Source organism: Saccopteryx bilineata, chromosome 3, assembly GCF_036850765.1.
Source record: "Saccopteryx bilineata isolate mSacBil1 chromosome 3, mSacBil1_pri_phased_curated, whole genome shotgun sequence".
Taxonomy (NCBI): domain Eukaryota; kingdom Metazoa; phylum Chordata; class Mammalia; order Chiroptera; family Emballonuridae; genus Saccopteryx; species Saccopteryx bilineata.
Genome location: NC_089492.1, coordinates 159,273,000 through 159,286,206, shown reverse-complemented (window position 1 = coordinate 159,286,206; position 13,207 = coordinate 159,273,000). Strand labels below are relative to the sequence as shown.

Sequence of the window (13,207 nt, the reverse complement as noted above, 5' to 3'; positions counted from 1 at the left end):
CTAATGCCTTTGTTGGAAAGACTGTGTGTATTTATTGAATATCCTTGGCCTATCTTGCTGCTTTGTGAAGGAGAAAGTCGTAGGTCTAATGTTGGAGATCTTAAAATGTCTCTGGCTTATATCTTCTGAAAGGCTTAAGGCCAACTATTGGCCAGATTGGAAAATGGACCTCCCAGCCTTCTCTCTTTAGCTGTTGCCTATGTTCCCCCTCAAGGCTATACCTACTCTTCTCACCAGGCAGCTTTAAAATCTCTTTAGATTTCATAAATTTTATTTAAGGAGAAGCCATACCCATGAGTACTGACATTTGGAAAGGGAACTAAAGAAAGTGACATTCTTAGCTTTAAAAATGATTTGTGAATAGAGAATTTTAAACAATATCTGCCCCTGTCCTAGATTCTTAGATGGGGTGTGTGTGTATATGTGCATTGCATTCTGGTAACAACTCCTGCCTTGGAAGCAGGTGGATGTGTGGTTTTACAGTAGCTATAAATGCATAGTTTGTTTTTTTTTCCTTTCTAGTGCAAAATATCCTATTTTTTCCTAAGGAGCACTTCTAGGAAAACTTAAAAGTATGTTAGAGAAAGAATAAAACTTGGAGTCAGAATGACATGGATATCAATCTGAACTCTCTCATTTTCTATCTAGTAGGACTTTGGTCTGATTACTTGACAATTATGAACCTCAGTTTTATCTTCTTTAAAAAGTGGAGGGTTCTGTAAAATCACAGCCTGAGAAGCATCTCATAAAAGAAGCATTATAGCAGGTGGTCAGTAGATGCATCGAAATGCCCTTCTTTCCCCAAAGGCAATATTTATTGACTACTGAAGAGATAATATGCAAAAATCAGGGAGACATAGTCTGAGTCATTTCTGTCTTAAAGGTTGTTTTCATGCTTCACTGAAAAATTGTACCTAATACCCTTATTTTATTTTCTGTTCTTCTATATAAAATGAAGATCTGGAATTGAGGACAATAGGTCAAGGTTTCTGAACATGCATAGTTTACCCAGCTGATCTCTAAACCTCTCTTGCAGTCTAAGATTGGGGCTCCAAAAGACTGAGAATCACAAGCAGTTGCCAGAATAACTTTTAGTATTTACAGTGAGAAGGCCTGAAATGGCCTTTCCTATGATTTCTTTTTTCTGGTGAGAGGAGAGAAGATAGAGAGACAGACTTCTACATGCGCCTCAACCAGGATCCACCCAGCCACCCCCATCTGGGGTTGATGCTCTGCCCACCTGGGGCTATGGTCACAACCGAGCTAATGCCTGAGGTGGAGGCTCCATGGAATCATGCTCAGGGCCCGGGGCCAATGTGCTCAAATCAATTGAACCAAGCTCAAGGGGGGGGGGGGGGAGAGAAGAGGGAGGGGAAATAAGCAGATGGTCACTTCTCCTGTGTGCCCTGACCAGGAATCAAACCCAAGACTTCCACATGCTGGGTCAATGCTCTACCACTGAGCCAACCGGCCAGGACCTCCCTGTGATTTTTATAATCTTGTGATTTAGAACCCACATGGCCTTTCTGTCTTCAGGGTGGGGAAGATTATGCTGCTCAATCAAATAGCCTTCAAATCTCAATGGCTTCCAACAACAAAAGCCTATTTATCATGCATGCAACAAGCTTAGGGCAGTTTGCAGACACTCAGGGTCCCAAACTGAAGGAGCTGTTGTAATACCCAGTGTTGATCACTCTACCAAAAGAAGACATGTTCTTCTCTCCTGCCTAATAAAACTTTGTTGTAGAAGTGACACATGTACAACTCATTAATCAGAGTCATAAAACTGTACCCTCCCACAATGATGTCAGGATATGTAAGCCCCCTGTGTGCTCAAGTAGAGAGAATGGGATCTATCTAGTGAATAATGCTAATGTCTACCACCCTTTTGCTGTGGGGATACTGCACTACATGGGGAATGTGAGTGGTGATCAAATTACTTCACTGCCTCTCTTTCTAATGGGTTGTTTTTATGGAATATCTTGCTCAGGGGAAATGACCAGATCAATAAAGTGCACAGGTTTGTAAATCTCAATATAATAAGACCAGTAAGCTAGGTTTCCCGAGATAATTGTCCTAATTTAAGGCTTTCTCAGGGCCTTACTGGGTTTCCAACATGGATTTGACCTCTTAGTAGCTACACAACCTTAGGAAATTACTTAATTTCTGTATATATAATTTCCCTTATTTAAAAATAATATAATAGTATTTTTTAACTCACAGTGCTGGAGAATAAAGGATGCATAGCACTGAGGGCAGGCAGGAGCTGCTGGAGAGACTACCTTCAGATCGGCACTCTTTAGATTTGCCCTCATTTGCATTTTCTCAACTTGCATTTTTCTTTTTTCTAAAATAATTTTATTTTTTTAATGGGGCGACATCAATAAATCAGGATACATATATTCAAAGATAAGTCCAGGCTATCTTGTCGTTCAATTATGTTGCATACCCATCACCCAAAGTCAGATTGTCCTCTGTCACCTTTTATCTAGTTTTCTTTGTGCCCCTCCCCTCCCCCTTTCCCTCTCCCTCTCCCCCTCCCCCATGACCACCACACTCTTATCAATGTCTCTTAGTTTCACTTTTATGTCCCACCTACGTATGGAATAATGCAGTTCCTGGTTTTTTCTGATTTACTTATTTCACTTCGTATAATGTTATCAAGATCCCACCATTTTGCTGTAAATGATCTGATGTCATCATTTCTTATGGCTGAGTAGTATTCCATAGTGTATATGTGCCACATCTTCTTTATCCAGTCATCTATTGATGGGCTTTTTGGTTGTTTCCATGTCCTGGCCACTGTGAACAATGCTGCAATGAACATGGGGCTGCATGTGTCTTTACGTATCAATGTTTCTGAGTTTTGGGGGTATATACCCAGTAGAGGGATTGCTGGGTCATAAGGTAGTTCTATTTTCAGTTTTTTGAGGAACCACCATACTTTCTTCCATAATGGTTGTACTACTTTACATTCCCACCAACAGTGTATGAGGGTTCCTTTTTCTCCACAGCCTCTCCAACATTTGCTATTACCTGTCTTGTTAATAATAGCTAATCTAACAGGTGTGAGGTGGTATCTCATTGTAGTTTTCATTTGCATTTCTCTAATAACTAATGAAGATGAGCATCTTTTCATATATCTGTTGGCCATTTGTATTTCTTCCTGGGAGAAGTGTCTGTTCATGTCCTCTTCCCTTTTTTTATTGGATTGTTTGTTGTTGAGTTTTATGAGTTCTTTGTATATTTTGGATATTAGGCCAACTTGCATTTTTCAATGTGATGGTTAACTTTTTTTATTTCTTTGTGCATAAAATGTTTGTCAATCCTTTTTTCTATTTCTTAACCAGATATGAATACAGGTCTTGGCTTATATATTGGAATTCTTTTTACTTTCAGGTAGTGAGCTTTTATCACATATTTCTTTCATATATTTTTCACATTCTGTCTCTTTTTTTGATACAGATTGTTTCCCATTTTGCTTTCCCCACCCCGCCACCCACACTTTCTCACTTTCTCTGCTAATGTCTCATTTTCCCTTCGGTAGCTAGAAACTCAGTGAGATAATTCTATTTTTAAGTTTTTCTACTTAAAAATTTAAGTTTATTTTAAAAAAAGATTTTATTTATTAATTTTAGAGAGAGAATAGAGAAAAATTGGGGGGCGGGGTGAGGAGTAAGAAGCACCAACTCATAGTAGTTGCTTCTCCTATGTGCCTTGACTAGGCAAGCCCAAGGTTTTGAACCAGTGACCTTAGCATTCCAGGTTGATACTTTATCCACTGTGCCACCACAGATCAGGCCAAAAATTAGTGGGTTTTTTTTGTTTTTTAAATTAATTTTAATGGGGTGACATTGATAAATCAGGGTACATATGTTCAGAGAAAACATCTCTAGGTTATTTTGACATTCGATTATACTACATTCCCATCACCCAAAGTCCAATTGTCTTCCGTCACCTTCTAACTGGTTTTCTTTGTGCCCCTCCCCTCCCCAACCCCCCCTCTCTCCTTCTCCTCATACCCCATAACTCCCACATTCTTGTCCATGTCTCTGAGTCTCATTTTTATGTCCCACCTATGTATGGAATCATATAGTTCTTAGTTTTTTCTGATTTACTTATATCACTCAGTATAATGTTATCAAGGTCCACCCATGTTGTTGTAAATGATCCGATGTCATCATATCTTATGGCTGAGTAGAATTCCATAGTATACATGTACCAAAGCTTTTTAATCCACTCGTCCACTGAAGGATACTTGGGCTGTTTCCAGATCTTTGTTATTGTGAACAATGCTGCCATAAACATGGGGGTGCATTTCTCCTTTTGAAATAGTGCTATGGTGTTCTTGGGGTATATTCCTAAAAGTGCTATAGCTGGGTCAAAAGGCAGTTTGATTTTTAATTTTTTGAGGAATCTCCATACTGTTTTCCACAGTGGCTGCACCAGCCTGCATTCCCACCAGCAGTGCGGGAGGGTTCCCTTTTCTCCACATCCTCGCCAGCACTTATTCTGTGTTGTTTTGTTGATGAGCGCAATTCTGATTGGTGTGAAGTGATATCTCATTGTGTTTTTAATTTGAATTTCTCTAATGATTAGTGATGTTGAACATTTTTTTCATATGCCTATTGGCCATCTGTATGTCCTCTTTGGAGAAGTGTCTATTCATTTCTTTTTCCCGTTTTTTATTTTTTTATTTTTATTTTTATTTTTTTTTATTAAATTTAATGCAGTGACATTGATAAATCAGGGTACATATGTTGAGAGAAAATATCTCTAGATTATTTTGACATTTGATTGTGCTGTATACCCCTCCCCCAAAGTTAAATTGTCTTCTGTCATCTTCTATCTGGTTTTCTTTGTGCCCCTCCCCTCCCCTAACCCCTCTCTCCTTCTTCACCCCCTCTCCCCTCCCCCAACCTCCCGCCCCTGTTGCCATCACATTCTTGTTCATGTCTCTGAGTCTCATTTTTATGTCCCTTCTATGTATGAATTCATCTTAGTTTTTTTTTTTCTGATTTACTTATTTCACTCCGTATAATGTTGTCAAGGTCCATCCATGTTATTGTAAATGATCCGATGTCATCATTTCTTATGGCTGAGTAGTATTCCATAGTATATATGTACCAAAGCTTTTTAATCCACTCGTCCTCTGACGGACACTTGGGCTGTTTCCAGATCTTTGCTATTGTGAACAATGCTGCCACAAACATGCGGGTGCATTTCTCCTTTTCGAGCCGTTTTATGGTGTCCTTGGGGTATATTCCTAAAAGTGGGATAGCTGGGTCAAAAGGCAGTTCGATTTTCAGATTTCTGAGGAATCTCCATACTGTTTTCCACAGTGGCTGCACCAGTCTGCATTCCCACCAGCAGTGCAGGAGGGTTCCCTTTTCTCCACATCCTTGCCAGCACTTATTCTGTGTTGTTTTGTTGATAAGCGCCATTCTGACTGGTGTGAGGTGATATCTCATTGTGGTTTGCATTTCTCTAATGATTAGTGATGTTGAGCATTTTTTCATATGCCTATTGGCCATCTGTATGTCCTCTTTGGAGAAGTGTCTATTCATCTCTTTTGCCCATTTTTGGATTGGGTTGTTTGTCTTCCTGGTGTTGAGTTTTACAAGTTCTTTATAAATTTTGGTTATTAACCCCTTATCAGACGTATTGTCAAATATATTCTCCCATTGTGTAGTTTGTCTTTTTATTCTGTTCTTGTTGTCTTTAGCTGTGCAAAAGCTTTTTAGTTTGATATAGTCCCATTTGTTTATCCTGTCTTTTATTTCACTTCCCCGTGGAGATAAATCAGCAATTATATTGCTCTGAGAGATGTCGGAGAGCTTACTGCCTATGTTTTCTTCTAAGATGCTTATGGTTTCACGGCCTACATTTAAGTCTTTTATCCATTTTGAGTTTATTTTTGTGAGTGGTGTAAGCTGGTGATCTAGTTTCATTTTTTTGCAGGTAGCTGTCCAATTTTCCCAACACCATTTGTTAAAGAGGCTGTCTTTACTCCATTGTATTTCCTTACCTCCTTTGTCAAATATCAGTTGTCCATAGAACTGTGGGTTTATTTCTGGATTCTCTGTTCTGTTCCATTGATCTATATGCCTGTTCTTATGCCAGTACCAGGCTGTTTTGAGTACAATGGCCTTGTAGTATAACTTGATATCAGGAAGTGTGATACCTCCCACTTTATTCTTCTTTTTTAAGATTGCTGAGGCTATTCGTGTCCTCTTTTGGTTCCATATAAATTTTTGGAATATGTGTTCTATATCTTTGAAGTATGTCATTGGTATTTTAATTGGTATTGCATTGAATTTATAGATTGCTTTGGGTAATATAGACATTTTAATGATGTTTATTCTTCCTAACCATGAGCACGGTATATGCTTCCACTTGTTTGTATCTTCCTTGATTTCTTTTATCAATGCTTTGTAATTTTCCGAGTACAAGTCTTTAGTCTCCTTGGTTAAGTTTACTCCTAGGTACTTTATTTTTTTTGTTGTAATTGTGAAGGGGATTGTTTCCTTAATTTCTCTTTCTGACTGTTCATTGTTGTTGTATAAAAATGCTTCTGATTTCTGAGTATTGATTTTATATCCTGCCACTTTGTTGAATTTATTTATCAGGTCCAGTAGTTTTTTGACTGAGACTTTAGGGTTTTCTATATACAATATCATATCATCTGCAAATAATGATAGTTTTACTTCTTCTTTTCCAACTTGAATGCCTTTTATTTCTTCTTCTTGTCTGATTGCTGTGGCTAGGACTTCCAGGACTATGTTAAATAAGAGTGGTGAAAGGGGGCACCCCTGCCTTGTTCCTGATCTTAAGGGTATTGCTTTTAATTTTTGCCCATTGAGTATGATGTTGGCTGTGGGTTTCTCATAGATGGCTTTTATCATGTTGAGGTATGTTCCCTGTATTCCCACTTTGCTGAGAGTTTTGATCATGAATGGGTGCTGGATTTTATCAAATGCTTTTTCTGCATCTATTGAAATTATCATATGGTTTTTCTCCTTCTTCTTGTTTATGTGATGAATCACATTGATTGATTTACGAATATTGTACCAGCCTTGCCTCCCCAGAATAAATCCCACTTGATCATGGTGTATGATTTTTTCCATATATTGTTGGATCCGGTTTGCTAATATTTTGTTGAGGATTTTAGCATCTATATTCATCAGAGATATTGGCCTAGAATTTTCTTTCTTTGTGTTGTCTTTGCCTGGTTTTGGAATCAGAATTATGCTCGCCTCATAAAAGGAGCTTGGAAGTCTTCCTTTCTCTTGAATTTTTTGAAATAGTTTGAGAAGGATAGGAGTTAGTTCTTCTTTGAATATTTGGTAGAATTTCGTTGTGAAGCCATCGGGCCCCGGACTTTTCTTTGTTGGGAGTTTTTTGATAACTGTTTCGATCTCATTTGGTGTAATCAGTCTGTTTAGGTTTTCTGATTCTTCCAGATTGATTTTTGGAAGATTGTATGTTTCAAGGAATTTGTCCATTTCATCTAGGTTGTCTAGTCTTTTGGCATACAGTTCTTTATAGTATTTTCTTACAATATTTTGTATTTCTGTTGTGTCAGTTGTTATTTCTCCTCTCTCATTTCTAATTTTATTTATTTGAGTCCTCTCTCTCTTTTTCTTGGTGAGTCTACTTAAAGGTTCATCAATCTTGTTTACCTTTTCAAAGAACCAGCTCCTAGTTTCATTGATCCTCTGTATTGTTTCTTTAGCCTCTATGTCATTTATTTCTGCTCTGATCTTTATTATTTCCTTCCTTCTACTACATTTGGGCTTTACTTGCTGTTCTTTTTCTAATTCTTTTAGATGCAGGGTTAAGTTGATTATTTGAGCTTTTTCTAGCTTCTGAAAGTGTGCCTGTAGTGCTATGAAATTCCCTCTCAGCACTGCTTTCGCTGTGTCCCATAAATTTTGAGTTGTTGTACGCTCATTGTCATTTGTTTCTAGGAATTTTTTTTATTTCTTCTTTGATCTCATTCTTAATCCATTCATTATTTAGCACCCTGCTATTTAGTTTCCATGTGTTTGAGAATTTTTGAGCTTTTCTGCTGTGATTCATTTCTAGTTTCATGCCGTTGTGATCAGAGAAGGTGCTTGATATGATTTCATTCTTCTTAAATTTGTTGAGAGCACTTTTGTGCCCTAACATGTGGTCTATCCTAGAGAATGTACCATGAGCGCTTGAAAAGAATGTATATTCTGCTGCTTTAGGGTGAAAGGATCTGAAGATATCTATTAAATCGAGTTGATCTAGTGTTTCCAATAAGTGTGCTGTTTCTTTGTTAATTTTCTTTCTTGAGGATCTATCTAGTGATGTTAGTGGGGTATTGAAATCCCCTACTATTATAGTATTGCTGTTGATCTGGCCTTTTAAATCCATCAAAGTCTGTTTTATATATTTGGGTGCTCCTATATTAGGTGCATAGATATTTATAATAGTTATATCTTCCTGTTGGATTACTCCCTTTATCATTATGTAGTGGCCTTTTTTATCTCTTACTATATCCTTTGTTTTAAAGTCCAATTTGTCTGATATAAGTATTGCTACCCCAGCTTTTTTTTCATTTCCGTTTGCATGAAATGTTTTTTTCCATCCTTTTACCTTCAATCTATGTGTGTCTTTTGTTCTAAGGTGTGTCTCTTGTAGACAGCATATGTATGGGTCCTGTTTTCTTATCCACGCAGCTACCCTATGTCTTTTGATTGGATCATTTAATCCATTTACATTTAAGGTTATTATTGATATGTAGTTGTTTATTGCCATTTTCTTCTTTAAAGGTGTATTCCTTTTTTTGTTATATTCTTTTCCCACTTTGATCTGTTTACAACAGGCCCCTTAACATTTCTTGCAGCGTTGGTTTGGTTGTAATGAATTCCTTGAGTTGTTTTTTGTCTGGGAAGCTTTTTATTTCTCCTTCGATTTTAAATGATAGCCTTGCTGGATAAAGTAGTCTTGGTTGTAGGTTCTTGTTCTGCATTTGAATATTTCTTGCCATTCCCTTCTGGCCTCAAGTGTTTCTATTGAGAAGTCAGATGTCATCCTTATGGGGGCTCCTTTGTAGGTGATAACTTTTTTTTCTCTTGCAGCTTTTAATATTTTCTCTTTATCGCTTAGCTTTGGTATTTTAATTATGATGTGTCTTGGTGTAGGTTTCTTTAGGTTCCTCTTTAATGGAGTTCTCTGTGCTTCTTGGACTTGTAAGAGTTTCTCTTGCATTAATTTAGGGAAGTTTTCAGTTATGATATGATTGAACAAAGTCTCTATCCCCTGTTCTTTTTCTTCTTCTTCAGGAACCCTTATGATGCGGATGTTATTTCTCTTCATGTTGTCACAGAGCTCTCTAAGTGTTTCCTCTGACTTTTTGAGTCTCTTTTCTCTTTTCTTCTCTGCTTTCATGCCTTCATTCCAGTTGTCCTCCAACTCGCTGATTCGATCCTCTGCTGTATCCATCCTGTTTTTAATTCCTTCCATTGTGGTCTTCATTTCTGATATTGTATTTGTCATCTCTGACTGATTCTTTTTTAATATTTCAATATCCTTTTTTATACTTGCTATTTCTTTATTTAGGTTTTCAAACTGCCCCTACATTGTTGTTCTAAGATCCCTAAGCATCCTTACAATCATTATTTTGAACTCTGCATCTGGAAGTTTGATTATTTCCATATCACTCAGCTCATCTCTCAAGGGTGTCTCTTGTGGTTTCATTTGGGTTGCACTCCTTTGTCTTCTCATAATGGTGTTTTATTTGTAGAGTTGCTTGAGTCTAGGCTTGGTGTTTTCTGCCTCCTGTTTTCAGTTGTGTTATTTCTAGGTCTTCTTGGATTGGTATCAGCTATTATTTGTAATCCTCTTTCGGATTTGGGCAGCTTTGAAGTCTTGATTTGTTTGTTTTCTTAACAGGTGATAGTCTTGTTAACTGATCTCAGCAGGGGGCTTTCTTGAAACTGTAACCAGGAATGCTGTGGGTGTAACCTGAGATGCTGAAGGTCTCTTCCATCAACTAATCTCACTGGGGGCAGGGTTTTTTCTCAGCTTCAGTAGGGGGAGGTGTATCTCAGATCTCCATGGAGACCTGAGTTACTGCCCCTTCTCCCCACTTCTTGTTTTCAGCTGTGTCTTGTTGCGCTGATTGGAGCTGAATAGATGTCCGGAGATCTCTGATCCGGAAGCACTTCAGCTCTGTTTTGTGAAAGGTTCAGTCTCTCCCCCAGCTATGGCCGCCTCCAGCAAGAATGAGTCAGCTTTTTTATTTCGTTTCTTGCATACCTTAGCCCCTCACAGTCTGTCCCTCTCCTTGTCCTTTCCACTTGGGAGATAAGCTGGTCTTTTCAACCCACCTTGCTCCCTGGTCGCCAGGTAAGCAGCTGTGAGCAGTAGTTTCTGCTCTTTTTCCTCTGTGAAATCCTCTCTGGGCTCTCAGCCTCACCCCTCACCCCCCCCCCCCCGCCATTCCTGTAAGCAGAGGAGATTCAGGCACTCCTTACCAGGTTTATTATGGCTTCCTCTTTGCTCCTTGGTTTTTGAGAGCTGTTCTTGCAGTTCAGTGTTGGTTTTTCATGCTGATTTTTCCTAAATTGATTTGTATTCCAGTTTGGTGTTGAGAGCTGGGCGTCTATGTGTCTGCCTACTCTGCTGCCATCCCAGGTCCCTTTTTCCCATTTTTTGATTGGATTGTTTGTCTTCCTGGTATTGAGTTTTACAAGTTCTTTATAAATTTTGGTTATTAACCCCTTATCAGATGTATTGTTAAATATGTTCTCCCATTAAGTAGTTTGTCTTTCAAAAATTAGTTTTAATTAATATCATTTGTCCTTCCTTCCATGTCTAGAAATCATTTGCCTATATTGCTTCTCTAGTTCTTGTGTCTTGATAAGACTGTGACATTAAGATTATAGTTAGCCTAACCAAAAGAAAAAAAAATTAAAATCCAAACAAACTTATCAAGTTAATTCTCCCCATGCAGTATTGTAAAAATCTTTTATAGATTTTATAATAAGTTTTCTGAAATTAGATTTTAGTTAGTAAATAACTCTCCATAGAAGTAAGGGGAATTTTCTTTACATGGAGACCATTTCTCTTAGGAATAATTTCTTCATGTGGATGTGATTTCTGGGATAAAGAAGTAAATGCATTTGCTTAAGGAGCCCAGAACCTGGAAAGGTTAGGCTCCTCTGAAGTGGACTTGGGGATTTCCTTGTGGTCCTTGCTGGTGCTGAAATAAAGCTTGTGGAGGATCCTTGGGGAAAAACACAAAATATATTACCATTTTCATATGACATTTATAATGTGGTTCTTTCTTTGTCTCTCAAGAATTCAAAAGGATCAGGGACAGAAGTCTTGTCATACTAATCAAGAAAACACAGAATGCAGAATGTAATGGCACTGGGAAAATTGTTGTAAATTTTATTTAGCTTTACTTTTATATTGCGTTACCATTTATTATCTCTTTTTTTCCCACTTTTAAATCAGAAATGCCTCTTACTGTGATGAAATGTCCATCAAGCTCAAAGTTTTTGAGAAGACAGAAGCTTCCCTGCCTGTCATCTCATACCCGCAAATTCTCACCCTTTCAACCTCTGGGTCATTAGTGTGTCCTGACCTGAGTGATTTCATCCTTAACAAAACTGACTTCAAGATTCAATGGTACAAGGTAAATCTTTAAAAATTGGCATTTTATTAAAATGTGTTTTATCAGTTATAGAAAAAATATAAAATACTCTGAAGAGAATACATTCACTTTTAGATTTCTGTTTTTTTAAGCCAGTTAATTAAAAAATGGCCATGATTAATATGTTTTATTAATCCTTATGTGGATTGGGAAGGATCTTCAGAATAGTGATTTGAGAATATGAAGTTAATCCAGAGTAAATAACAGCTGAGGAAGATAGCTTTTCACTCTATTTGTCTATTAATATTTAGAGAACAACTGTTGATTTACTTAACAACTTAAATACACGTATTAACTTTGGATTAAAGGAGTTAAATAGAAATTCAATTTCTTTTCTTGCCTGATTGAACAAACACTATCATCAGATCATGTAGGTAGACCAGGTGTAGGCAAATCGCAGCCCAGGGCCGCATTGAGCTACTACTACCTGTTTCTTCAAGCTAAGGCTAATTTTCATTTTTAAAAATGGTTTAAAAAATTAAAAGAAGAATACTATTTTATGTTATATGAAATTATATAAAACTCAAATTTCAGTGTTCATAAATAAAGTGATATTAGGACTCAGCCTCACTCATTTCCCTTCATGCTTTCACATTGTAGGAGCAGAGCTGGTAATTTGGACAAGGGCCATGTGGACTCTGGGCCTAAAATACTTACTACTTGTTTCCACACAGAAAAAATTAGCTGATATAGACCATAGATTCGTATTTGGAAGTATAGTTTTTTTTTTCTTTTTTTTAGTATAGTTATATTTAATTTAATTTAATTTAATTTTATTTTTGTATTTTTCTTAAGTGAGAAGCAGGGAGGCAGAGAGACAGACTCCTGCATGCACCAAACTGGGATCTACCAGGCAAGCCCACTAGGGTGTGATGCTCTGCCTATCTGGGGCTGTTGCTCCATTGCAACTGGAGTCATTTTAGTGCCTGAGGTGTGGAGGCCATTGTGCCATCCTCAGCACCCCAGGCCAACTTGTTTCAATGGAGCCATGGCTGCGGAAGAAGAAGAGAGACATAGAGAGAAAGGGGAGAAGCAGATGGGCACCTCTCATGTGTGCCTTGGCTGGAAATCGAACCCAAGACATCCACACTCCGGGCTGATGCTCTACCACTGAGCCAACTGGCCAAGGCCTATGTTATTTTTAAAATTATTGCTAGAAATTAATCATAATCCAGAATTAAGCCCATTTAAAAAAAGTATATGGAAATAGACAACTCTATGTACTGACATGTTTACTGAAGCTTGTTTATAATAATATAATAGAAACAAGAAAATGTTCATCATTAAGGATTAAACTAATTTACTCTCATGGGAACAGGGGAATATCACATAACTATTTACAAAGTTAAGATAATTTTATATGCCTTAACAGGAGAAAAATACAATATTGTTATAGTTAAAAGGTCTTAAATGGTATATGTCATATTTCTTAGTTATGTAAAAATATGGCTTAATATATTTAAAAATATACACAATAAAAGATGCTTTGAGGATAAAGAAGAATTCAATTTATAT

The 13,207-nt window shown here is 37.3% G+C and overlaps 1 protein-coding gene across 3 annotated transcripts in view; it reads left to right on the top strand.

The window, feature by feature from the left end:
• The window catches only part of IL1R2 (interleukin 1 receptor type 2), a 59,817-nt gene that overhangs the window by 30,209 nt on the left and 16,401 nt on the right, over positions 1 to 13,207 (top strand). For all 3 annotated transcript variants that reach the window (XM_066267916.1, XM_066267913.1, XM_066267914.1), the window contains exon 4: positions 11,494 to 11,674. In XM_066267916.1, the coding sequence (XP_066124013.1) occupies positions 11,494 to 11,674 (181 nt within the window). The remainder of the gene's footprint in view (positions 1 to 11,493; positions 11,675 to 13,207) is intronic.